General features: G+C 41.2%; 2 protein-coding genes across 5 annotated transcripts in view; one reads left to right on the forward strand and one right to left on the reverse strand.

Moving 5' to 3' along the window:
• LOC125689888 (uncharacterized) overlaps nucleotides 1-16,329 on the forward strand; it is a 91,016-nt gene extending 74,687 nt beyond the window's left edge. For all 4 annotated transcript variants that reach the window (XM_048937620.1, XM_048937621.1, XM_048937622.1 and 1 more), the window contains 6 exons: nucleotides 2,427-2,561; nucleotides 4,091-4,243; nucleotides 7,149-7,352; nucleotides 9,140-9,260; nucleotides 11,019-11,149; nucleotides 11,464-16,329. In XM_048937620.1, coding sequence (XP_048793577.1) covers nucleotides 2,427-2,561; nucleotides 4,091-4,243; nucleotides 7,149-7,352; nucleotides 9,140-9,260; nucleotides 11,019-11,149; nucleotides 11,464-11,577 — 858 coding nt within the window. In that variant the 3' untranslated portion in view covers nucleotides 11,578-16,329. The remainder of the gene's footprint in view (nucleotides 1-2,426; nucleotides 2,562-4,090; nucleotides 4,244-7,148; nucleotides 7,353-9,139; nucleotides 9,261-11,018; nucleotides 11,150-11,463) is intronic.
• Nucleotides 16,330-17,061: 732 nt separating this feature from the next.
• CD164 (CD164 molecule) lies at nucleotides 17,062-26,493 on the reverse strand. The gene is made up of 6 exons (XM_048937649.1): nucleotides 26,231-26,493; nucleotides 24,307-24,390; nucleotides 22,649-22,726; nucleotides 19,922-20,050; nucleotides 18,602-18,685; nucleotides 17,062-17,764 (listed from the first exon to the last, which is right to left on the reverse strand). Exons 1-6 carry the CDS (start codon nucleotides 26,349-26,351, stop codon nucleotides 17,604-17,606), a joined length of 657 nt encoding a protein of 218 aa, XP_048793606.1. The 5' UTR covers nucleotides 26,352-26,493; the 3' UTR covers nucleotides 17,062-17,603.

The following is a 26,493-nucleotide window of genomic DNA, read 5'->3' on the forward strand; positions in this document are numbered from 1 at the left end:
TTGTACTGAAACTATGTTAGTCAGTCAGTGAATACAAATCAGATCAAATGGATCATGGCTAAATACCTCAGTCTAAAGCAAATATGCCTGCAGATCTCTTTAAGCAGAGAAGCTTGTAAAGCAGGATAAAAATGTAATACCAACACAGTGAGAAGAGCTTTAAACCTCTGTCTGAGCCTGGGGAATAGGTATGCTCAGCAGTAAATGAGGAACTAGTGGAAATGGAAGAAGTCCATGTCTGAGAAGGCTGCAGGGCAACTTTCACATTCCCAGGTGGAAAGTATTTTGTGCCGAAGCAGTGAACAAGGAGAGCTGGAAGCTCACATGCAGACAAACATTTGTAGTGTGGGCAGAGTCACAGAAACTTGGTGAGTTGGTGCACACAGCTGGAGCATGGGCATGGATGGCTACAGGACATTTTAAGAAGGGTCAGCAGGCAAGAATTACATTCTGTGTGAGGAGTTCATTCCCTGGACTGAGATCTTGTATGAGTACGGAGACGTACTACTGAAATTCTACAAGTCAAGGTTAGAGGAAGAAAGAATACTGGTGATGATTAATGACTGTGATGAGAATCTGCTGCAGACTGCCTGGTCAAGAGTAGAAATTAGTTGTCCTGTCTACCAAGAGCTAAGAAGAATGTTTTTGGCTTGAGACTTTGGTCTTCCTGAAGGTTTTATCCATCTGGAAGTCTACTGGAAGTAGAACAAAGCATTGCAAAAGCACAGCCAGTTCTTAGACCACATTAATAATAATATCCTAAATGCAAATGCAAATGCTAAAGAGCTATCCAGGGTAAATCCATATTTCTGCTGCTCACAAATGGAGAAGATCTGGTGGTAAGTATAAGTGTAATCTGAGTGATTATGAATTGATTATGAAATGATTTCAGGACCAGGAGGAAGACTGTAAAATTATGGTGGAGAGCAAGGACTTGGAACTTCAAGAGTGCTGACTGGGACATTTTTGGAGGACTGCTAAGCAGGGAAAGTTGCTGGGAAACTGCCATGAGGGAAAAAGGTGACCAGGAAAGCTGGTTGATTTTTAAAAGAAAACTGTAAAGATTTTGTAATCAGCTGCCCTGTTATACAGGTGGACCAAGGAGATTAATGGAAACTTGACCTTATTTGACATAGCAAGGATTTTCTTAAAGGACTAAAATGCAAAAAGAGATACTCAAGTAGTGAAAGCATGAACAGGCAACAAAGACAATATGTCAGAGTTCAGACCCATAGTGATGAAATTAGGAAGGGCAAAGCCCAGCTGCTACTAAGGCTAATATGAGACACACAGGATAAGAAGGTGAGTGGACACTAGATGGTAGAGCTCCAGTGCAGAGACAGCTTGAAAAATGTGAGGAGTGGATTTACAAAAGCCTTGCAATAAAAACTATGAAGGAGATGCACAGCCCAAAGCATTGGTACAGGTACATTGAGAATGGCCAGAAGACAGCTGGGTGTTGTTATTCTACCCAGCACTGACAAGGGGGCACCTGGCACACAGCTCTTTGAAGGAGTGCAGCAGTAGGAGAGGGATGTTTGAGAAACTGACCAGTGGCACAGTGTAGAGCACTTTGCCTCCAAGGAGAAGTTAAGAGAGCTGACCTGGTTTGGTCAGGTGAAAGAGGTCATCTTGAAGCAGCCTTCACCTACAGGAAACCACAAATATGTTGGAGCCAAACTCCTGGCAGTGGCAGATGGTAAACAGTGGGCTGCAGACATTGGCTGTGGTGAGAGAGGTTCATGGCAGGCAGCAGGAAACCTTCATTAGGAGGCTGGTACAGCAGTATGGGGAGCCTGTGAGAGCTCCACCTCTGCAGTTCTTCAGGATGTGGTTAGACAAGATCTTAGTGGATGTGGCTTAGTGTTATCAACAGTCCTGCTTTCAGCAGGAGGTTCAACCAGGTGTCCTGGGGCCTGGGCCTCCAGAGGTCGTCTGCAACCCTTGCTTCTATGGTTTTTTGTGTAGTGAAGTCTGCTATTTTAAACAAAGAAAACAAAACCCAATGACTGTACTTCTCATGAATCCTCTAATTTTGTTCTTAATGAGTACACTGTAGTTAGGGTGAACCAGGCTACTGCTACTGCATGAACCAGAATCTCCATCTGGCTTAATTACAGTGTTTATCATCATTAACAGTGCTTCATTTCTGAGGGACATACCTGCTTGTTATTTTTGATTATGTTTCTTTCATTTGTTCCTCAGTTTCTGGCAATGTTCACATTTCCTGTTTCCCTGGAGACACGGTAATAGAAGTTTATTGCCATAGACTGCATTGTTTCAAACAGCAAAGTTTGAACACTTGAGAATTAAAATGAAATACAAATAGTCGCATGCTCTCACAATTGTACTTACTTCAAAAGCACGTGTACTTATTGGAGAACGTGATCTTTGTGGGTGTCTGCACTTACTGATGTCTTCTTTAGCAGGAGCAGCTGCAGCTCTTGCAGGATGAAAATATCAGCCTAAGCAAGCTGGTGTGCAAGCTGAGGACTCTGAGCTGCTGGAAACACACCACTCAGAAAGCACAGCTCTCTGCAAAGCTGAGAAACGCTGAGAAGGTTATACTTCCTATTGTTGCATCTCTGTTTCATGTTGAATTGTCTACTATGTTAATAGTCAGATTGGTCAGACTTATTATTCAGTGAGCTTATATGCTATGGTAGTAACTGAAGATTTATGTATAAATGCTGATTTCTTTTTCCCCCTGTAAGTTGTGGATGTAAGGGTGGTCTTTAGCTGTGAAGATCGTGAGACAAATCACTGATGCCTTCTTCATGACAGAATCTAGGAAGGGCGAGCAGCCTACAGTATTCCTAATTCTGCTGTTGACTCAGAAGAGTAACTATGACACTTTATCAAAATAAGCTATTTCATAACTGATGAAATCATGTCAAAAAAGAAGACAAGCAGACACGAAGTGAAAACCAATGAGGCCAAATGCTTTTGAGGTGCTGAAGGTTTTTTGTTGTTTTTTTTTCTTTTTCTTTTTGAAATTGGTATCTGCTTAAACAAAGCAGAGCACAGCATAAGCTTTGTAAATTTAATTACAGAAATACGAGATGAAGCACAAAAATGACTGAATTAAACTAAAGTGAAGGTGGACGGATAGAAGAGCGCCTCGCTGCTTTAAATGAGGCTGATTAGAATGGAATAAACAAGTTATTGATTGCCCTGTAGGTTAATTAGCCACACATGTCAAATAAATGGAGGGCAGAGAGGATCATATTTGCTGACTTATAATGAGTGAAAGCAAAGTGGCTTTTCTATGCTTGTTAATTTTAAAGTCAAATAAAGCTGGATGCGTATGTGTTCAGTTCAGCTATATCACAGTGATGCTGAATTGTTAGAATGACTTATTAATTTATATTAAGTGTAGATCAGTCAAAGATGGATTGAATTATTGCAAACTTGTAGATTTAAATAAGAGCTATTTAAAAGAAAAGTCTGAAACTGAGAAAAATAAATGGGGAAGTTTGTCTTTTCAAAATGATAAAGTAGCTCATCTCACTGAGACAGAGCTTTCTTGTGTCTGATTCTGCAGTGATCCTGCAGATCTAAGAACCTGTACTCTGCTCCAAGTGCAGAAGCTGCTGAACCTGGCTCTTGCCAGGCAGGAAAACAGAGAGGGCAGGCCATTAAATCTGTACCTGATGTAACAGCGTGCATATATATACATTTATTATTATATTATAAAATATACATTTGTGTTTGTGTTTAAAACAAACAAAAAGACCCTGCCTAGAAGGAAAACAAGCTACATTACACACATTTTTCCTTTACAGACAATGAAGGAGTAAACAGATTAGTTGGTGGACAGGTCTTTCTAATGCGTAAGGAAGATCAAATTTTGCTCTGAGCTTCTTTACACACAAGAGCTTGAATTGTTGTGAATCCAAGTAAAGATATGCAGTAGTGCTGTATGAAAGATTATTATTAAAAATCAGCCCTTGATAGAAGAAAATGTGAACAATACAATACTACTTTACTAAAAATCTCTTAGATACTACTTTTTAAGAAATCTACCATAATGTAGAAGAGAAAATCACTGCTCTTATAACTGTTCCCATCATGTACTTTCTGTCTGCAGGAAGCTCTTCAAAACAAAAAAGAGTGTCTTAATGCAAAGATGATGGCAGAACAAGAGGTGACTTCATTGCAGGGTCAGCTCATGTCTGCAAGGAAAGCTCTTGAAAAATCTCAAGCAGAAAATGACAAGCTAAAGGAGCAGCTGCATAAGCAGGTATCTGAATTAAATGGGTCCTGATTCATCAGCATAGCAAACTGAATTCTCCTCTCCACCTCGCTTGCTTTAATGAGGATTTTCCATACTGTTATTTTAGGAGAGAAACGGATTCAAAATCAAATGTGTAGTACAATTACTGAAGCTAGATATGTATTTCATAGCACAGAAATAGTGTGTTCATTTGAGCCTTTTCACCACTGCATGTAGAACTAGGAAAAACTGTAGCATTTCTAAAAAAGACTTTGAGTCCTACACCAAAATGAGAGCTGCAGGCACTATTTGCACATATGCTGTCAATAATGCTGGATATATATTTTAGCAGAGGAAAAAGATGCTCAGTATTTCATTCCACAAGAAGAAAAAAAAAGTTAGAAATCTTAAGGTTCTTAGTCTTGCACCCCATCATTAGATTTCAAGGAGACATTCAGTGATGCTGTCATTAAAAATCATTTCATGTTTTTTGTCATCTGAATAGCTTCATGGATATATCACTGCTACCACAAGCATGGGGAACAGTTCATTTCTCACAAACTGAAAAGCACACCCCTCACGTGCAACCTGATTAATGCCAGGCAAGACAACTACGGAAAATAAGCCTTGTCAAACCAACCTCACTTCATTCTCCTGATAAGATTACAAGCTAGATATATAAGCATAATGCAAGAGATATAATGTGTATTTAGAAGAATCTTATAACAGTTGGGTTAGCAGTGTACACCTTCTGTATTTTAAATTTTAATATATTATGTAGTGCCTATAAAAAATGCTAAATGGATTAAGAGCTAGGTTTTTTGATATCTAGAAATGTGTTATTTTTATTAAATGAAAATGGCTTCTGACGGATTTCTAGTGGAGTTGGTAGCAGAATTGTCAGTATTCGAGATTTTAGTCAGTGGTGTGGAAATAAATATAAAATTATGGAATATAAAGTTTGCCAATGACATATTTGAGGAGGAATGTCAGTGAATTTGTTGCTTCACAGTTAGTGAATAATGATGTAGGCAAAGCAAGTGTACAGAATCGTACAGAGAGCTTGGTAATTTGAATATTTCTCCAAGAAGGATTGTAGTGTGTAACTAGATGAAGAATGAGATGGAAAGCAAGATTTCTACAGAGCAGGATGACTGCAGCCCAGGAAAGGGCAGGGATCATAACAGGCAAATGAATGACCATGTAGTGTGGTAGTGGAAAGGATGGATGCTGCAATCTTTTGATTTATAAAAAGCAGAATAGCATAGATAGATTAAAAATGGGTTTGTATCTATGTAGAGCACATTTCAATACTGCCTCTGGTTCCAGGGTGCACTATAAAAAGATGAGAAAAGATTGAGAAGGTGTGGAAGAGGATTATAAAAAATGATTTTTGGGGGCTACTGCAAACAGTCTAGCAAAGGAATTTATATATTGTGCCTGTCTAAAAGAAGGATGACTTGATTATATTCTATAGACACTTTTGTAGGGAGAGAATAGCTGAGACTAAAGGGTGCTTAGGGAAAGGTGTAGATGAGAGGCAGTGCCTAGAAGTTGATGTCAAACTGAAAATTGGAAATGAGCAATGATGTTTTAAAAACGTGATTAATCATAGAAATGATCACATGTCTGAACACTTTCAAGTCAAGGTTGGATGCCTTTCTGGAAAAGACTGTTTTGCCAAACCAACTCACTCATTTTGGTAGAAGGGTAATCAAGGTAAATGCTGGGGCATGTGAGTTGAGTTACACTGATTGGTTGGGTCCCCATCCCTGGCTGTGTTTCAAACCATTTGGATGTGGTGTCCAAGGCCATGATTTAGTGGAGGGCTGTCAGAGTTGGGGTAGGATGGTTGGGCTGTGCTTGGACTCCATGATCTTTAAGTCTTTTCAACCTGAGCTACTAAAATGTCAAATGTGATGCTCAGTTGTGAACTTTTTGGTCTATGAACCTCCAGACTTAGTTCAGCTTAGAGATCTCCAGTGAAAAACGTTTGGGGTCTGAATGCTTTGAGCTCTGACTTTGCATTCAGGTTTTTCACTGGCATGGGGTTGCATTTGAATGGTAAATTGGTTTTCTGAATTGACAAGCTGTCAACTTACTTCTGAAGGATCCACTGCATTTACTGCCTTTTTAACAGCAGTTTTTGTGGTTTCAGTTTCAGTTTTACTTCCATTCCAGCTTCTGCTTCTTTCTCTTCTTCCTGGTTTTCTTTCCTTGGTATAGATAGCAATGAAAGTGTTTACGAATAACAGACCTCATTCCACAGCCCTTGGCTGTATGCAAGGCTTGAATTAATAGCTGGGATTTGTCATACCATTGCATCCTGTTGTGAAACATCCTGAAAGACAGCCACAGTTGCTGGTTTTCTCTGCATGCAGTATATAAACAGCAGTGTTCGAAAAAGATGTGCTCATTTCACCTCCCTCCCTTCCCTTGTTTACGCTTTGCTTTTGAAGACGAGTCTCACATGCAGACCAGAGGCTGCTTTCAGAAAGTAAATTGCAGCAAACTGAGGAAATTGGAACCAACTGCCTTCTTGTTTATTTGCAATTGAACAAGTTCAAAACACGAACATTGTTTTGAGGCTTTTCTCTCTAACAAGCAATGATCACAATGATCTCACAAGCTGTAATCACACTATTCCGTCTCCCACTTACCCTTCTCTTGCACTCTCTGTTCCTGAAAAACAGATTTTCTTTTGGATTTAGGTCTGATTCTACTCTTTTGGTAAGATCTGACAATAATTCAGATTTGTCAACAACATTTTATCCTCTTTAACACCAAGCCGTGTGGGACGGTGTCTCTCCTTATTCAGCTCAGCTGGGGATGACATTTGAGAACTGGTCACACCATTAAGAAATCTAAAAGCTATGTGTGAAAACTGGGGGAAGCAATCCAAGTCTGAAGCGTTCATGATCTCGTGTTGTAGAAACAAATGCTGTTGGAACATCAGAAGACACAAGAAGCCAGGAAAAGACAAATTCTCAGCGTGGTGAAAGCTCAAAACATGGAGAAAGTGCTTGAAGAGATGGAAGAGAAAGAGCAGAAACTGAAATGCCTGGTGAAGGAAGCTGAAAAGCCTTCTAAAACAGGACTACTTCAACAAAAAAGGGCCAAAACAGCTATGCAGCAGGTAAATTACAAATACACATTCGAAGAACAGAAACTAACCTTACTGGAGCAACGTCTCCAGTTCTAACACTGTCTGAGCACATCTAAGCATATCCTGTCAAGTGTGTGACTTTCACAGCACTTCAGAGCAGCCTTCCCACTGCTCTGGACCTGAATTCTACAGTAGTTAGGTAGGAGTTAATAGTTACAGTAGTAGTTAGGAGCCTTTGCACTGGGCTGGGTGCTCCATGCTTGGCATCATGCTCCACCATTGGATGCCATCTTGTGCTTCTGGTACTTCTCGGGGCCTTGCTGTTGAGTTTGGCTCAGTATCTTTGCCCTAGAAAGTGGTTATTATTCCTATTATTTTAGAAATAAACTACTTGGGAGTTTATGTAAGGTTCTGGTGCAATGGGAATGTGTGCACAGCCCTCAACAGCTGGGTTGACTCCCTTAGAGGAGCATGGTTTGCCCAAAGAGGCAAGGCTCTGCGTCTCCAGCCAGCCTGGCAATCTTGGTGGGGACTTCCCCTCTCTGCCCTTACCTCTTTGTTTCGCATCCATTACACCGATGTTTCCCAAATTCTGAACTACCAAGTAAACATATGGGGAAGGGGACAGCTTTAACTCAGTCTGGCCACAGAAATGGCACGAGTCTTAACTGAACTCATGCCATGGTACCAAACTGATATATTGGGTACTGATAAGTTGGTTACTGCGTTGCTAATCCTGAATTTAGTATAATTGAGTAACAAGGTCCACTTTAAGAGTATCCCCCTGTAAAAAGAACTGTAGAGATAGCACAACTGGTAGAGTGGATCCTTTTGCTGTGAAAAATGCAGTGTTTCTTTTGTAGTGTAGTCTACAAAACAAAAGTTTGGTAACCACTTGATTAGACTTTAATTAGTGGAATCAATCTCCTAATTGACAACTCTGCAGCCACTGAAGACTGCTAGCCCTCGTGTTTTTGATCTAGAGAGAAAAAACTTAGTAATGTACCTGAATGCCTCTCCTGCAAGCCAAGCAAATGCATTCTGTCTTCAGTCTCCTGAGGCATCAAGGTGAAAGCATTGACTGTTCATTCTGCAGAAAGAGTCAGAATGACAAACGCTATTCTGCTGGGAATAATTCCTCATGCTGCTGGCACATTCTCTGAGCAAAATCATATGGCAGTAAGACTTCTGCCAAAGTAGTGGCTGTGGACATGAGGCCACAGATTTGTTTTCAGTCCATGATGGGGCCCTGAACTGTTTTCCTGTGCTTACAAAATAATCCATGAAGAAAATAGAGGTGCCAACAGCTGGATTAGCTTCAAGGAGAGCATAAAGGACAACAGCAATGCAGCAGGGAGGGTTTTATTACCACACAGCAGCCTCAGGCAGCACCTACACGATCATTGACACCCATAAGCTCTATATTTAAATTTGGTTATCAAACTATGCAGTCTTCCAGAGAGATGAGCAAAAGGCACTTGCTTTTTTTCACACAAGTCTGCCCTGGAATTGGAGGGAGGGCTATACACAGAGAGCAGTAAGAAAAGTTCTCTGTATTGTTTTTGCTTTCCTCCTGCGATGCCTTCTTATTAAACAATAACCAAAGTGGCAATTTGCCTTGTTTCTGTTGTATTATGCTTTCAGGGGGTTCACAGATATGTTTAGCAAAACTGTAATCATGGAAGCAATGGCCTCTCATTCACAAGAGCTCACAGGGCATCAACATCCCTTCCTTTAAATCTAGGCCCCTGATGTGAGCTAGAGTTGTTAGATGATGAATTTTTGTTGCTGCCATTAATCCTTTTACCATCTTTCAGATAAGAAGCCAGTTAACCCAAGAGTTCAGCTTAAACCTGGAGGCCTTCCAGAACATTGATGAAGTGCCGTGTCAAGTTTATGACCTGGAAGCTGCAGTTTCCCAGAGGAACGTGACTGCAGGTAAAGATAGATTGTATGTTGCAACCTGCTTTCTCAGGGCAGTAAGTCTTATGGGCTATGTGCCACCTTCCTGGATCCCTCCTTAACCTTTGAACCAATTGGCAACTTCAGCCAAGTTCTGAAAGAGAAGCCTTAGTCCATATCGAAAGTGTATAGGTGGAAGAGAAAGGCCTAAAATAATCTTGAGGAAAAGCCGGAACTCAAAAGCCACATGCCTTTTTTCACTGCAGCTGCTCAAGCAGCACAAGAAACACTGAGTCCCACATTAATAGTTTTCAACCACAGCTCACGTCATCTTTTGCACTGTAAGAATATCATGGGAAATCTGAGTGGGGCTACATTCAAGGGAGGAGACAGTTAGAAAACCAAGGATCTCGAGTGGTAGGAAATTGGCTTCATTAGTGGCTCTAGTCTTCTAACAGCTTGCTTACACATCGTGAGGAGCAGCCAAACTGGTAATTCAAGGAGATGCATGACTATGATTCTAAGTGTCTCTAGAGGAGCTCAAAACAGCAGTGAGAATTTTTCTGATCTTAACTGTCTTAATTTGGAACTTAAAGCTTTTCCAGAAATTGTTCTTCTCTGCTGTTTCTTTTCTTCTTTGTTTTTGTTTTTTACAGTGCTTACATAATTCAAGTACCTTAGAACAGTGATTAAGGATTTTTATTCCTACCTGCCTGAACTGGCTGCTTTTCTCCATGGTAGCAAAATCCTGCTGGCCCTTCAGTTTGACTAATTCATGCAGATGGGCAATCCCTAAATTCCACACCAAATAAATAAATAAGAACAACAACAACAAGCTTTCAAGGTGAATTTCTATGCCATGAAGAATAAAGTACCACAAATTCAGTTATTGTTTCCTTCTGCAGGAAGGGAAGATGTTAGTTATTCCTGCCTGAGAAAACTGAGAAATGTTCCTTATCACACTGCTAAGACACTATATGAACCAATTCTGCAGAACTAAAGCACAGGGAGGTATCACTAATTAATGCACACATGTGTATGTGGTTTCTATGTAAAAATCTGTCTTTTGTATTTATCTGAGTAATACAGTTCTATTCCTTTGCTATTAATCTGAGTAACACTAACCGTCCTCAGTCCTACAGAACTTGCAATAGCTCTTTTTGATTGAAAAGGCAAAGGTTTTTTGTTTTGTTTTGTTTTTTTTTAATGGGGCAAATTACCTCTAGGAACTACCCCAAGCTGTACTCAGGTATCAGGCTGTTAGTTGATATTAGGCATAATGGCAACCACAGCATTTGATTCAGGGTTCTTTTTATATTGTCTGAAGGGGTAGCATTAAGTGGCTGCACCTCTGCTTTTGAGAAGCCTGAAAGAATTTTAGAAATTTAGAATTTGCCAGGGAATATATTATAAACTACTCCACTCCTGCATCTTTTCATCCTAACTTTGAACAGTACCACAAAAGCCAGAGTTGCAAGGAGAGTAGATGTACACGATGAGGCAGCAAGAATTTCCTGCTTCATTAACCCATCTACTACTGGGGGTATAAGTGTTCATACTCTCATTACTATGAAAGAGAAGGGCTTCGGGTGAGCTGATACACAAAAACACTGCAAATAATTTTTGTTCTGCCTTGTGTGAATATCATATACAAACCACTTTTTCCAGACTAAGAAGTGTGCTACTGTTAGTACTAGCCTGAGTGTTTTTCATTTTGCTAGACATCAGAAACAACAGCCTTGGAATTTATTCAATTCAAATTCCACTTTAACTGTGTTGTCAATAACACTCCAGGTTCTGCAGCTCAGGTCCGGAATAATAAGACTGCAGCATTCGCTCAGCTTGAGGATTATAAGCAGGAGCCTTTGAATCCTGATCCAAGAAACAGCACCGTTAAAAGAAGAAACACTCAAAGACCGAAGACAGTAAGCATCACTGATGTTGGTGGTTAACAGTCTGATAGGGTTGCAAAACAAGTAACTCATTTGCTACTTTGCAAGCTGTGGCTTGCATGTATACCCAGGCAGGTTTCAGCCATCCCTTCCCAGAATTGTCTTCAAAGACAAGGTGACCACTGTGTATGACTAGCAAAAAAGGAAAACATTTCCACTTGATTTTTCATACTGTTGAAAAATGGAGGGACTTGGGGGGTGGCAGCATTTAGCAGTCCAGGAAACTCCCCCCAGCCTGGGGTACCATGCCGTGGTTGGTGACTCTTCTGTGTTGCTTATGCTTTCAGGTACCTAGCAGATGGAAGCAGAGTATGGCAGATAGGCTGTTGCCACACCTCAATGAAAAATCTCTTCCTACTGTCTTCGCACAGCTACAGGAACACAGGCTGGTCTGGAAGTAAACCTAGTTGTATTTTTAGTCACCCCAGGGCATTTTAGAAATTACTGCTAAGTTGGCAGTGTTAAAGAGAAGTACAATTTATACACAAATCAAAGGGAGGCAGCAGCTCCCCAGTGCTGTGCACATATACTTCAATACCATAGAATGGCCAACCACCAGACCAGGCTGCCTAGAGCCACATCCAGCCTGGCCTTGAATGCCTCCAGGGATGGGGCATCCACAGCCTCCTTAGGTCACCACCCTCTGTGTGAAAAACTTCCTCCTAATATCTAACCTAAAGCTCCTGTTTCAGTTTAAAACCATTCCCCCTTGTGCTATCACTATCCACCCTCGTAAACAGCCATTCCCCCTCCTGTTTATACACTCCATTCAAGTACTGGAAGGCCACAATTAGGTCTCCCAGGAGCCTTCTCTTCTCCAAGCTAAACAATCCCAGTTCCCTCAATCTTTCCTCACAGGAGAGCTGCTCCAGCCCTCCGATCATCTTAGTGGCCCTCCTCTGGATCTTCTCCAAGAGCTCCATGTCCTTCCTGTGCTGGGGGCCCCAGGCCTGGACGCAGTACTCCCAGCTAGGGCCTTACAAGAGCTGAGTAGAGGGGGACAATCACCTCCCTCTCCCTGCTGGCCACCCATTTTTTAATGCAGCCCAGAACACAGTTGGCCTTCCAGGCTGCAAGTGCATACTGCTGGCTCATGTCCAGGTTCTCATGCACCAGGACCCCCAAGTCCTTTTCTCCAGGGCTGCTCTCAAGGACATCTTCCCCCAGTTTGTATAAATACTTGGGATTGCCCCAACCCAAGTACTTATTGAATCTCATTAGGTTTTCATAGGCCCACTTCTTCAGCCTGTCCAGGTCCTTCTGGATGGCTTCCCCTCCTTCCAATGAATTGACTGCACTGCTCAGCTTGGTGTCATCTGCAAACTTGCTGATTCAATGCCATATATTTAGATGCAGCATCAGTACCAGCTGTGGTCAGTTAATCCACTGATCTGCTTCAGGTATTGAGTGGTCATCCTTCCAAGCAAGAGCAGCATTACCTGTTCTATCTTCTCAGGCAGTGTAGCTCAATGAAGATATCAGTCAAAACTAAAATGCTTCCTTTTATTGCAGTAGCCTTGGAACATGGCAGTGCAAAGCATAGCTAAGTTCTCAGAGCAAAACTGTTGATGTTAGGCGTTTTATATTATTATTTTTTAAACTGCTTGCCTATTGCAACCCTTAAAACACCACATCCTGTCTGCTGACTGCTTTTACTCCCAGAGGTTGCTGCCTTAGAGTGAATCTTTAATGTTTAAAAATGAATCATCAGAAATGTCAGCATCTCTACCTTCCTAGAATCTTCTCCCTCTTCCCCCTAGAAAAGGGAAGAACAGCTCCTTGCACAGTGCTGTACTACTAGAATTAAAAAAGAGAAAACTGCGTAGATAATACATCATTATCTGCAATTCTCTTGCACATCAAAAATGCTTGCTTTTATAAACTAGCCAATAAAAGAGTCAGAGCTGTTTGTTTTTCATAGATGTGTCAAACTGTACTGCAACTTTTGATGATGAGCTACTATTCAAACCTATGTGCTTTTCAGAATCTAGAAGCTGGATGCTTGTGGATATGAGTAACTGGACATCTTATTACTCATTTCTAAATAACCAAGACCTAGAACGAGAATTCTGGCAACCCTTAACAGCATTGCATTGGTTTAAACACTAATTAAAAAAAAATAAATCTAACTTTTGTTAGAAACCTTGCAGTATATAGAGAGTATTCCTAGAATAAGGCTGACATTCTTCACGAACACTGAAGAGAGCCTTCTTATTTCATTCAAGCATGCCACTACAGCGCTGCATTAGAACTAGTCACAGAGCAATCAGAATACTGTGGAAGCAGTTACAAATAATACATGTGCTTTCTAAAGCCTTAAAATAAAAAGGGGACTGAGAATTATCTACAGTCAAACATTGCTAAAGAAGCTATCAAGTGCGATTGTAGCCCATCCCAAGAACCAGAAGCCAATTTAGAACACTATGCCCAGTAAGAAGCACTTACATACCTCTGTAGTGGTAAAAAGGAAAGAGATGTCCCAGGACAATTTTAGTATCTTGAGAAAATACTTCTTTTGGAACTCAATAGAACAACATTTAAAGGTGATTCAAAGATGCATTTTCAATGAATGCTCTGTCTGGAGTAAAGCTCCCTCCAAGAAAAGCAGTAAGGCAGGTGCTATACAGAAAAACAATCCCACATAAGCTTTCACTGCTGCATTGTAACAAAAATGTAATACAGTCCCCGACTGCACGATGTAATGGATGATTCTCTGGAAGGCAGAATTTTAAACCCACTGGGGAACTCCAGGTTTACTTCATTTCCACACAGCTTTTCCAGAAGCACAAGTACTTCAGTTTTGGAAGACTTCTCACAACAGACTGAATTATGCCAGTACTACCCTTGTGACACATTCACAACTCTCAAAACCATCAAAATCATGGTGTGAAACTACCGAGGTTAGTTCACTCAGAGCTGTTCAGTTTTAGTCAGTGTTACTACATAATTGCATGCTCTCAGTTCTCTTTTTCAAGCATACTCTGACAATTATTTCCTGGCAAATACTTGTCTTTGTGTATGTAATTAAGAGAGAAAGTCCAGAGCAATGCCTTTTGTTTTTATGAAAACTAGGGATCTTAACACAAACGAATGCTATGATGTAGAGGATCATTATTAACAGCTTGCCTGGTGCCACACAACACAGCCCCTCTCGACCTTACAGGCCAACAAGTATTATAGCTATGGGAAAGTGGAGCATTAGGCATCAGACTTGCAGGTTGCCACAAATGGAACAAGTAATAATCACAAGGCTGTGCTTTGGCTTTAAGGCAAGGAAATGTTTCACCTAACATAGAAAACATGACCTAAAATGAAAATATATTGTGAAGACCATTCTAAATCTGAATTTATATTTTGTACACACCAAGTGCTAACTTAAAACTATTTCAGAGAGTTAGATTAACTTGTCAAACTTTTCACTCCCCTGCTTTCCTCGGTGTTGAACTGCCACAGAAAACAGCTCTTATCTCCAGAAACTTGGCAGACAGTCATGCTCACATGAAAGAAAGTTTACAAGTAAAATTCCATTCAACAGATTTTATTTATCAATTTGGTTTTGTGATTACAACTGTTTCAGTTTTCTTCCACTGAAGACAGAACAAACTTTTACAGCAACACTTGCAAAGAACATTCATAAGCTAACAGCTTGCTATTTGCACAACTGGCTTCAAGAAAAAGCCAGGCAACTTGAAGAGTCACTACAGTTCAGTGCCTAAAACCGATTCAGGGGCAAATGCAACTACAGATCTATGAGCTACCTTCCACTTCAAAACACAAGGCTGAGAAAAAACTGCAAGTTATTATTTCAGGTTATTTGCTAGTACACAGCACAGATTAGCTGATACTGCAGTTTCACAGAGGAGCAATTCATTTCTATAGTGAGACAGCCAAGCACACGGTGACGATGTATAATCCAGCCTTCCCTCCCCCAGACAACTGAACGAGAAAAGCTGAAGCCACAACTCTATCAACTGTGGATTACATCTTGTTGGCAAGGCTAATGAGCAACCAACGTGCAGTGCAGGCCTTCCAGTACGCAACTGAATTGATGCAGTACAAGCTTGAGTTTTTGAGACTGGCATCTGTACACATCAAAAACCCTGGGTTTCCTAAAGTATTGGAAAGTAGCAATTGCTGGCACCAAGAAAACTTTAGTAACTAAGGCAAGGTATTCATTCTACCCTTTTAAATAAAATTTGAGGCATAAAGATTAAGCAATTTTAAGGCACTTGAAAAATTATTTTAGTTTGTTTTACCAACATACTTTACAACTTAAATCAGAATTAGCATAGCTCATGAATAAGCATTTTAACAACATTTTACAGAGCAATGCTTTTGCAGCAAAGTCTTCCATGCTATGAAGTGTTCTCTAGCATTTTTCTGCAAGTTTTCCCAAAAGATAGCCCTTGGAGGCCAAACATATATGTATGTACTAGAAATACAGTTTGCTTTGCTGAGCTGAGAATTGTCACGCTGTAGGAGAGTATTTGGCTCACTTCAAAGCACAGAATACAAGCTCATGGATATCTTTTTAAACATGTAATAAAATAGTTCTGAGATAGGGAAAGGGCAGATTAAATGATTTCACAATAAGGCCAAGGTTATACCATCTAACCCACACGCTGTTGCTGGAAGCTGGCTGCTCACTTCTGTTTTAAAGAACCTGAGCTGATTGTCTTAGTTTTGTTTAGAAAACCACAAGCTCATGAACTCGAAGATACAGTACTTGTGAATAAATTTTGTATTCTGATAGTAATTTGAGTTTTTCTACGCAGCACAATAATGTCATTTGAACTAGAAGAACACCAAAAAGCAATTGTGCACTTCAGTAATTTGCAAACAATTTATTCAATATCTAAGCTACACTACCATGACGGTTACCTGCATTAATGTTGTCCTTTCATTGCATTGGTGCCAAATTCTAGTCAGATCAGAGCTAGTAAGACAGTATTACAGATCACTCTGATGATCAAGGGGTATAATCAAAAGCTACCATCATGTGCTATACCCACTGCTTCATTTTATCTGTACTTCAGTTTTTCCTGTGGGCTTATTCTTGAAGGTGTTTGGCAATGACATACCTTTTGCTTACTCTCAGATCACAGGGGTGATCCAGCCAAGTTTAAAAAAAAAAAAGAAAAAAAAAAAAGAGATAGCATTTGGCTGAATAGATTTCCTTAACCAGTTCACTGCAAGGTCATACAAAACTGATAGCACGAATGAGGCTGGGGAAAAAGAAACAGTCCTGGCAGTACCAGGACAGCAATCCTGACTCAAATCAAATCAGCAGATTCTCTGATTACTTTGAATAGCTCCTGCAGCAAGCAGACACACACAAAGGTTAAAAAGAATTGAAATGAAATTTTAACAAGTAAGCTTAAGAAAAAAAGTCAGGATTTCCCTAAACACTAGTTCAAGTATAAATACAAATGGTTGCCTTTTTAAACAGGGAGTGAACAGTATCTTGAACTTTATCACTTCAGTTTTATGGTTGGCCTTTGCATGTTAGAACAAAAAAGGTAAACAACTTAAAGCTAGCCTGTAGCTGAATATTACTGTACCATGCTCCCTCACCCTCAAAAACAGTCAATAAGGGCCAGTTATTCAGTGTAAAGATTCTGAAACTGGAATGCTCAATCACACATACTCAAGTTTCTGTTCTCCTATATAAAGCTAGTACCTAAATATTGACTTATCTTTGAGATAGGTGGGACGCTTTTGCAGCGTACTAATTTTCAGTCATTTAAGGCACTGATTTTCATTTCCTCTTTATGAGAATTATCCCATATACATCCTCTCCACCTTCAGCATTAGTTAGAAAGGATGCAGGATTTCAGTTTGGAATGCAGTATTTTATCTAGCAATCTTTTTTTTCCTGTGTAAAAAAAAAAAAAAAAAAGTATCTGTATGGGTTTTTTGATTCCACTAAGACATTATCTACTTCTACAATTTTGCTCACCTTTCTAGCAGCACACTGTGCGAGTTACAAGCTAGTACAAATGGTATTTCACTCCCTGAAGTCAGTCACCAATAATTCACTTCTTGATAAAACTGAAGGGATACTTTTATCAAATGTTGATTAAATTAGCCTTTACAATAAGTCATGAGATTATCTACTCAAGACAGTGTTGCCACTGAATATGAATCTCCAAATATCTACATTTGGCATATCAAAAAAAGTCCCACAGCAGCAGCCACTAAAGAAAAGACAGCCATTAGAACCCATGCAGAATATTGCAAGTAAACCTGCTGGAGAGATTCACATTACCTCTTGCCAAGTATAATGTTGCAAAAATATTCTTTCCAAGTCTTCTTTTAGAGATTTAAAGGGTATTATGAACTGCTGTCTTCCATGAGCAACAGAAAAATATTTTGGTTCAGTGAACTACAGGTATTGAGCTACTAGTCCATTATAAAGTGACAGGTCCTAAAGTGTGTGGTAGTTTCGGTCTTTCGACCTGCAGAATTTGTACAGAAAGAAAATAACAGCCTGCAGACCCAGAACAAGGACAATTCCACCTATGAAACTGGCAGCATCAAACGTAGACTTGCGCGAAGAAGGTGCAGGAGTCACAGTAGCATTTGTACCTGTGAAACAACACACAGCAATTAGAGTTCACAAGGCTTACAGTTTAAGCAATTTTAGCAGTGGCTTCGTGTATTTTTTGAGATTCCTCAGACAAAACATCCAAACATCATTAAAAGTAAAGGTATGGCTAAATGCAGCTGCTGGCAACTGCAGCAGCACTTGCAGTGTCATTTAATTAAGTAATGTTTGCAAAAAGACTAGCCATTATTGCCAGACTGCTTTGGACCTCAGTACTGAGCAAGTCTTCCTCCTTTCCACAGAAATATAATATTGTATATGGTCAGTGAAAATGTATTTTCCAGACTTCCCTGCTTGTTCCAATTTTGTGCCTGAATTCACATCATCTTCCTTCTATTGTAAGCATAATTCCCAGAGTAAAGAAACCAACTGACGCCGCAACACATGAACCTAGAAGCAACCTGCTTCTAACGGGCTTCACCTCATCATAGCTTTGCATGAAACAGCATATTCCAGGCAGATGCTAGAATAGAATACTACAAGTTACCTATTACCATCACTAGATGTCTTTTTTTTTTTTTTAATAAAGGTATGCCATTATTACACTGTGAGATAAAAGAGCAGCTTTCAAAGTAAGTCCTTTACAAGCAACTTCCAGTCACGCTATCATGAAGTGGCCAGTTTATACAGTCTGACCAATGTGCTTCTGACATTAAATGTCTCATCAACTGGACTTGTTGCACAGGCTGTTACCTTGCTACGTCACTTCAATGAAGTTAAATTAGGCACAAAGCTAAGCATCTTTCAAGACAACACTTCTCAATTAACGTAAACGTCTAAGTGGCTTATGCTTCAACTATACTAATAATAGCCATTACCTGGAACACTGGTTGTTTTGGCAGCTGAAGTAATGGGAGTTGTAGATACAGGAGCAAGCGTAGTGGTATTGGTGATGTTTGGAGCTGTTTGAGAGAAAACTTAAGTTCAGACAGCGTGCACATACAGTAAGCTTCAAGAGCAAAGTTTGCAAATGTGCAAGTTCTTACATAAATGATTTATCTTGTTTTGCTTCAGTGAGAATAAGCTTTGATCTCAGAGTGTACCCCACACAACTCAGATGTTCAGCTGCATGGCATTAAGCCAGCTTTCTGCAAGAAGGATTTATTTATTTAAGCTCATAGCCTAACCACATGGTTGTTATCCAAATATTTCAAGGTTCTTCACATATCAGTGATTTTTCACTTAAATAAAAATCACCTTTGTAACAAAAATAAATGTTGGTATGTGAAGAAGAAACAAGACAGCTGCATCAAGGCAAAGGATTTTCAATAACTAGCCTTTAGAAACAGTGTTTATCGTACATAAATACTTAAATGTAGTACCTCTAGGCAGGAGATAAATATTGGATACTGAACACTTGTCCCCAGAAATTCATTGACAACCACGACATCACTGGAATGTGTGAACACTCACCTGTAGCTAGACTGTCTCATAACACTTCTTTGTTTATCAAAACAGAATTACGCGTCTCTGGCCTTTCCCACCCCACAAGATTAGTGTTACTAACAACTAATGAGTATTTCACTATGTGCCTGGGATAAGTGCCAGCATTTGTTCTTCTGCTCAAAGCTAAATGTCACCTCACTGTACACTGACACTTTATGCTGTAAGCAGTTGTGAGCGCCCTCAAGCACCAACTCCAGTTACCTCCCAGCTACTTGAAGCAGTGGATGCTTTCAAGGATAAGATTTTTAAAACTTCACTGTTAAGACAACAGCACGTGGGAGAACAAAAGATTCTGGATAGAATAACAAAAAGCCAATCTGCAGAAACTCATTATTAGTGGAAATGACCAACGTAACTCAATTACCACTGAGAAAATATTGGAAGAAAACACTTCCACTGTTACAGTTTATACAGTTCGCTTCCTGCAGGCCTTGGAATCATTTGTGTTATTTCATACCTCAGATGTTAAGCAGCCACGCTACCACAGCGATCTGCAGAAAAAAAATCCCTCGTTCTCTTTTTCATTCACTAAGTCCTAGCTTCCTGCCATTCTACCAGGGACAACAGAAGCAACCTCAGCAGTGCATACTGCATTACGACTGGCACTACATTTTCAAGCTCACTCAGCTGTTTGCTAAGCAATCTCACACATGCGCTTCATGGGCTCCCTGAGTCACATTTCTTCATATTACCTGTGGTAAGATGAGCTGTGGTAACAGAACCAGATGTGGTATTGGAAGATGGCGTAGTAGCATTGGAAGGTGATGCTGTAGTATTGGAAGGCAGCGTAGTAGTATTAGAAAAAGGAACAGATGTAGGAGCTATGAAAGAATAAAAAGTGGCATTAAAAAAACATTAACGACAGCTTTTAACTAGAGAATAGTAGTAGGCTGAGCTCTAGGGACTCATATAACACTGAATACTATTGCAGTTCTGATCTGAAATTACAAACACCACACAGATGTTTGAAATGAATAGATGAAAAAAAATTGTCACAGGCAGATAGTTCAGTGTTCAACCTCACGGTGCAAATTTGTGTACAACATCCCTGTTGACTACATCAACTAAGATTCCTCAAAGCAAACCAAAAGGGAGAACAGCACTACTGCATGAGCAAACTGCATAGGTTTTATGCTGTAGCCAACTAGGTAATCAGTATTGCTTCCCTTCCTCACTGGAGGTGTGAGTGAATGTGTTGGCCTACTAAGGCCAACTAGAAATCAGAGTGGTTTGACAGCTGAATCCAGAGGTGGGAGCGGTGACTAGGACATCCTCAAGGATGTTGTCATCCTCTGAATGTTTAACTAAAGCTGTCTATTCTGATGGCTGTTGCTAGTATAGGTGTAAAAATCCTAGTAAAGAACTTTCTACAGTTCACTGCATTATCGCAGCTAATCCCACGTGGACAGCTCATCTAACCTGCTGCTTGATAACACTGTGAACACTCATGACTCAGCAAACTTCCTGCCAAAACACCATTATGTCCAAAAGCCTTTAGAATTCATTATTTTTTTTCAGCATCTTGAAGCAATTCTGCACAGTAGAAAACCAGAGCAGCCCGATTCTACAGACACACTTTGGATGCACCAGAATAAGCACTCCTTTCGGTTCTACTTGCATCAAGTAGACCAGCTGAGATCCGCCTTAATGTTTTTCTATTGCAACCCCTAAAATGTAGGGCTGAACCGTGACACTGTCTCATAAAAAAAATCCAATTAACAATGGATAGTGCTAATCCCACATCCCTGGATGCGTTCAAGGCCAGGCTGGATGTGGCTCTGGGCAGCCTGGTCTGGTAGTTGGTGACCCTGCACGTAGCAGGGAGGTTGAAACTAGATGAGCATTGTGATCCTTTTCAACCCAGGCCATTCTATGATTCTAATGTAACTCTTCTGTTAAAATGGAAATACTCAGCAGGAGGAATCAATCCTAGCTGGGGAGTGGAGAAAAGATTGGTGAGCAGAGCTGTCATCTTACTTTCCCCAACCATCCACATTACAGCCAACTGATTTTAGCTGACTTACAGAGAAGGATCGTCACAGTTGGTCCAGGTCCATTGCTCCTCCAGCTTGACTGGGCTATGTGAGCAGAGGCCAGCAAGAGAAGCTGGGCAGGAAACGGCTACTGGACAAAGTTTTGTGATGCTACTATCACCCTACCCACTTACAGCCCAGTGCTTCCATGGCAACACTGCTCACTGCCAGCTCCCATGCACAAAAGTAGGCCAGATGTAACATGATACAGGCTGTACCATACAAATCACACTACTCAGGGTACACTAGTTTTCTTCTACCTTGGATAATGGAGAGCTGATGAGGTATACAGGTTCTTCTGATACCAAACAAGATTCTCTACTAAAGGTTACAATTAAATTCCCATGAATATGCAGAAACTGAATGCAACATCCCAGTAGCCTCGCTACAAGGTTTAATATGAACAGATGGTAGAGATGCTACTCTTAGGTATACAACAAAACATTTTAATAGCATGCTATTTTTGGAAAGCACTGAAAAAACTGGTACTTTGGAATTTTCCACTGATTAAGGAGCAGTTGTTACAGTTTTAGAAATAACACAGAAGTTCAAGCCCAGCAGCATTCTGACCAGCCACTACCACCAGAAGCAGCATGAAAGCTTCATCCCCATTGGTGTGAGCCAGCCTCTTCCAGCAGCACTCTTGAGCTAATCAAGAGCACTGCAAATTTTTCATTTTCTGCCCCGTGTCTTAAAACCAGAATATTCTATTTTAAAATCTATTTCTTGTCAGCTTTCAGAAAGATCAGGCAGATTCCACAAAAGCAAACTTCTAGATTTAATCTAAATCATTCACACTTCACAGATCTGCTTTGCACAGAAAGCACAAATTAATGAAAAGCACAAAAACTAAACACGTGACCAGGATGAAGGCTCCATGTGCAGTTCTATAACCCAGACCATACATTTCAGGACTGCACGAAGATCTGAAGTTAACAAAGCAGATTTGCTACCTTTTTTCCTCCCATTTACTACATCTCAGATGAAGCACTGATTCAGCACATGAAACACGTTTTGTTTAAAATGAAGCTCACTCTCCTAAATAGATTGAGAAGTTCCTTAACATCTTTAAAGTACTTCCAAATAGGCAAGGCAATATGCCTAACAGAAAATTTCAGCCTAAGAAACCAAGGCAGTAAGTAGGCAAACAGACTTGTCTACTCAAATACGTCAAGCTTCTTGAAGCAACAGCAGTTACTGAATGAACAATAACACTGTGCATTTTAATATCATATCACAGGTTTAAGCTGGAAGCAAAGGGCTTACTTACACACTTGTACAATCATATGTAAATCGTAGAAGGCATTAAAGCTCAACAAATTAAGGAGGTGCAAATGAGACTTGTTATACTTCAGATATTTGGCTCCATAGCGTTTAAATACTCACTTGAACATTGTTTTTCAATTGTACAGTTCTTATACGCTTCAGAAGTTGTTTCTGTTCCATTTACACACATTTGCGAATCTGTAAAAACGAGAGTATTTAAATCAGCACAATTAAGAAAAAAGCATTTAGAGATTGTTCTTAAATGCTAATAAATTGTTCTCAGGATAAACCAAACAGCATCTTCTAGCCAGGATAACATTAAAACCACTTCCATGTACACGACCTCACTATTACATTAATGATTAAAAATTATGGAGGTTCATATTTTTTCACTACAGCGGATCTGTCACATTTAAGCAATATACTTCTTGGTTAAACACTATTTTTCTCTAACAGAATAGCTTGGTACTTTTCCTTTAAGGCCTATAAAATTAGTCAGTTTTTCTAATATTTGTGACAGTAAGTTAAATATTTCCTATCTGCAGGAACAGCATAAATCCTTACTGTCTGAGGAATTCTACATGCAGTGAAAAACATAGCCCCAGCTCTCCAATAGATCCTTGATACTGAGACATCAGTTGCTTATTTGCCACCTGGGTGCTTCTCTGCCTTGCCTTGGATTTCATCCTTTCCTCAAAGAATTTACTTAACCCAGCTGAGAGAGCTGCATGTGTGCCTGCTGGTCAGACAACGTACGTAGGATTTGTAACAGCATCTTCCTGTAAAAACGCCTCTGCTGGACAAGCAACATCCAGAATTCTTTTCATCAGTCCTGAACCAGTTTGGCTTTCATATACTACCTATCTACATTACTATTATTGCAGTCAAGCCATTCTCTACTCAAATCACTTGGTCTATATCCACCTCATTTTAAAAGTACGAATGATTCTCCTTAGAAAAGCTGTGGTCCTCATGCGACATTGTCAACAGCAGCTTTGTCAATTCATCAAGAGAGCACCAGAGGTCACTTAAATGTATTTATAACCATCTTCCCTATAATAGGGAAAAGAAAGCTCTGAATGAAGCCAGCTAATGCTTTACATTTTGGGGGCTCTATCACACCCCTTTCAGTGGGATGCAATTCATAGTTTTAGGAACAATACTTAGTTAAGACTAATCTCATTTAATGGGTTCCTTCTCAATTCCAGAGTAGTGGCTGTGATCAGGTATATGGCATGCCCAAGGAGGTTGTGGATGCCCCATCCCTGGAGGCATTCAAGGCCAGGCTGGACGTGGCTCTGGGCGGCCTGGTCTGCTGGTTGGTGACCTGGCACACAGCAGGGGGGGTTGAAACTGGACAATTGTGGTCCTTCTCAACCCAGGCCATTCTATGATTCTATGATTCATTCTATGATTCTATGATAACCTCAAAAGGACTGCAGCCTGCAGCATCAGGACGCACCTGCCTCTCAGAATCCACTCGACTCCTTCAGAGCAAGCACAAACAGGTACTTTGCTCTATTCTGAACCATCTGGAAAACATTAGCTAATCAACAGCACAGACTTAAATCAGAAGCCTTACAAATCTAGGATTTATTTTGAACATTTTCAGGTGTCTCCACCTAAGAACTTCAAATCTGCTCAGCAACAGATGCAAGTTATGAGTTAATGCTCTCTTAGGTTATCAAACAGAACAATCTATTTGCAGTAGTGAATGTTAACATAAATACATGAGATCTAGTTGGGTTAAAGGATCTGCACTGCACAGTCCTCCTTACCATTACATCTGATCCACTCGCAGCCTGTTTCATGTGTCTCATTACCAATACACGAACTACACGTAGAAATGTTTCCACAGATGTCTGGGGAAAAAAAAAAGCCCAAGAAAAAAAGAAAACAGATACACTGATTAGGACAAAACAAACCCTGTAAGAAGAGCAAGCGAGCTCATGGAAACAGTTCTTAGAGGTGTAAATTCTCATCTATAGATCTCCCAGTTTAAGGCACGATCTTTCACATTGAGCCAACTGCTCCTAAAAGTTAGTTTGTACCTTGTTAAAAGCATTTCTATTTCCCCTCACAGCACTACTGATAGCCCAAAACCAGACCTCACATATACATCAAGATTATGTCTCAAGTAACCTAACAACAGTGAATTTGGACAAAAATATGCAACTAATGAAATTACCAAAGCCACTGAATTTATATTGCAGAAACTTATTAAAGGCTCAGATGAGGAGCTTGGTTCCTTTTGATTGTGTTTCTCCGTTAAGTAATACAGCTGGCTACTAAAAAAACAAGCAGCAGAAGGGAAATAAAGACGAGAGCTTAAAGGACATCATGCACAAATGCATATAAAGGCAGGCAGAAGTCAGACTATCCGTGCTTTGATCACAGTAGAAGCCAGCCACCCAACCAGTCCAGCTGCGTTTTTATGTCAATCTCAGCCCAACACTGTAGCCTTAAAACCACAGTGTCAACACAGCCAGTATCTGGAACAAATCAACTCTGTCCCCAATCTCCAATTTCAATACATTAGTTTTGATTAAGACTTAGTCACAGTCATCATACTCAGAAAAGAAAAAAGCAACCCCAAAACCACTGCAGTCTCCAACTCGTTGAATATAATACTATCCGCTCTGCAAACCCATGGGTAACCCTTTGCTTTTCTCCATCCTGCTCCGCAGCAAAGGGAATTTGGCTAATCACAGATTTTTGGCAATCAAGATAGCAGCTCTCTAATTCAGTATTCTGGTAACTGGAATTGTGCCTGGATACAGCTGCCCTTGTTGGGTATGGCAGGATCAGACTAGAAACGCTTGTGCTATTTACTTACCATTTCCTGAGAGCAGATACAAAAAGACCTTTGCCAATTCCTACCAGCAAGGTACACAATAGTCTTGCCTCGTTCTCTTTAGACAGATAGCACTAGAACCACTTCAACAGCGATATGACTATTCCTTAATAGCGGATTTCAGGGAAAGAAAATAATTAAATTCACTTGTAGTTCTGGGCAGTGGGCAGTGAGGCAGCACCCATTCCGACAGAGCTGGCCCCTGGGAAGCCCTCACGCGTAGGCAGGCCATGCAGCACAGCCGGCTGGCACAAGCTTTCAGTTTCCCTTCCGTGCCAGACTCACACGGGGGAGTAACGCATTTTCTAAACTATGGGATCGACAGTCTTTTTTTTTTTTTTTTTTTTTTTTTTTTTTAATTAAAGGTTTCAAGAGCGGACTGCCAGCTGAGTTATTCAAACTGTGAACGAACTGCGGGGAAACAGCGAACTCCGAGCCCGGGAGCGGGCGAGGCGACGACCCTCTCTTCCCGCTGCAGGCTGCGTGCAGCACAGCTCGGGCTCACACCGCCCCCTCCCGCCGCACCGCGGGGACCGCGACCTCCGCTCTACCCGGCGGCCTCCGCCGAGCACACGGAGCGGCGGCGGGAGCGCGGCCCCGGTGACGTCAGCACCGCCCGCAGCCCGGCCAGCGCCGACTTCCCGGAGAGGAGCCGCCGCCGCCTCCGTGACTCAGCCGCAACCCCGCTAACGGGCCGCTCCGCCGGACGCTCCGTGCAGCGAGCCGCCGTTGAGGCGGCGCGCCAGGGGAAGGCGGGGGCAGGGAAGGAAGGGCTGCCCCGTCGGAAGGGCTAGGGGGGGCGGGGGGGAGAGAAGGGGGGGCGAGAGGAAAGGGCGCGGGGCACTCACCCACGGCCGCCGCGGCGGTATCGTCGCTACGCGCTTGCATCCAACTGCTCTCAACCGCCAGCCCGCAGAGCGCTGAAGCGAGGCAAAGGACGGCCAGCGGCAGCGCGGTTCTCCGGCCCATGGCGGCGGCACAGCGAGGAACGGCAACTCCCGCCCGTCGGCGCTTCCCCTCTACCCGAACCGCTCCCGCCCGCCGCCGCGCACCCTCCGAGCGCCGCCGCGTCACGTGGGCGGCACCCCAGGGAGCCGGCCCCGGCCCCGCC

The sequence above is a fragment of the Lagopus muta genome, chromosome 2 (genome assembly GCF_023343835.1).
Source record: "Lagopus muta isolate bLagMut1 chromosome 2, bLagMut1 primary, whole genome shotgun sequence".
Lineage (NCBI taxonomy): Eukaryota > Metazoa > Chordata > Aves > Galliformes > Phasianidae > Lagopus > Lagopus muta.

Excerpts from the sequence above, each read along its gene's own strand:
- CD164 (XM_048937649.1), bottom strand. The coding sequence starts at position 26,351 with ATGGGCCGGAGAACCGCGCTGCCGCTGGCCGTCCTTTGCCTCGCTTCA. Across the intron at positions 20,051-22,648 it reads AATTGAAAAACAATGTTCAA|CTCCTACATCTGTTCCTTTT; the intron begins GTGAGTATTTAA and ends ATTCTTTCATAG. Across the intron at positions 17,765-18,601 it reads CAAAACAACCAGTGTTCCAG|GTACAAATGCTACTGTGACT; the intron begins GTAATGGCTATT and ends GTTGTTTCACAG.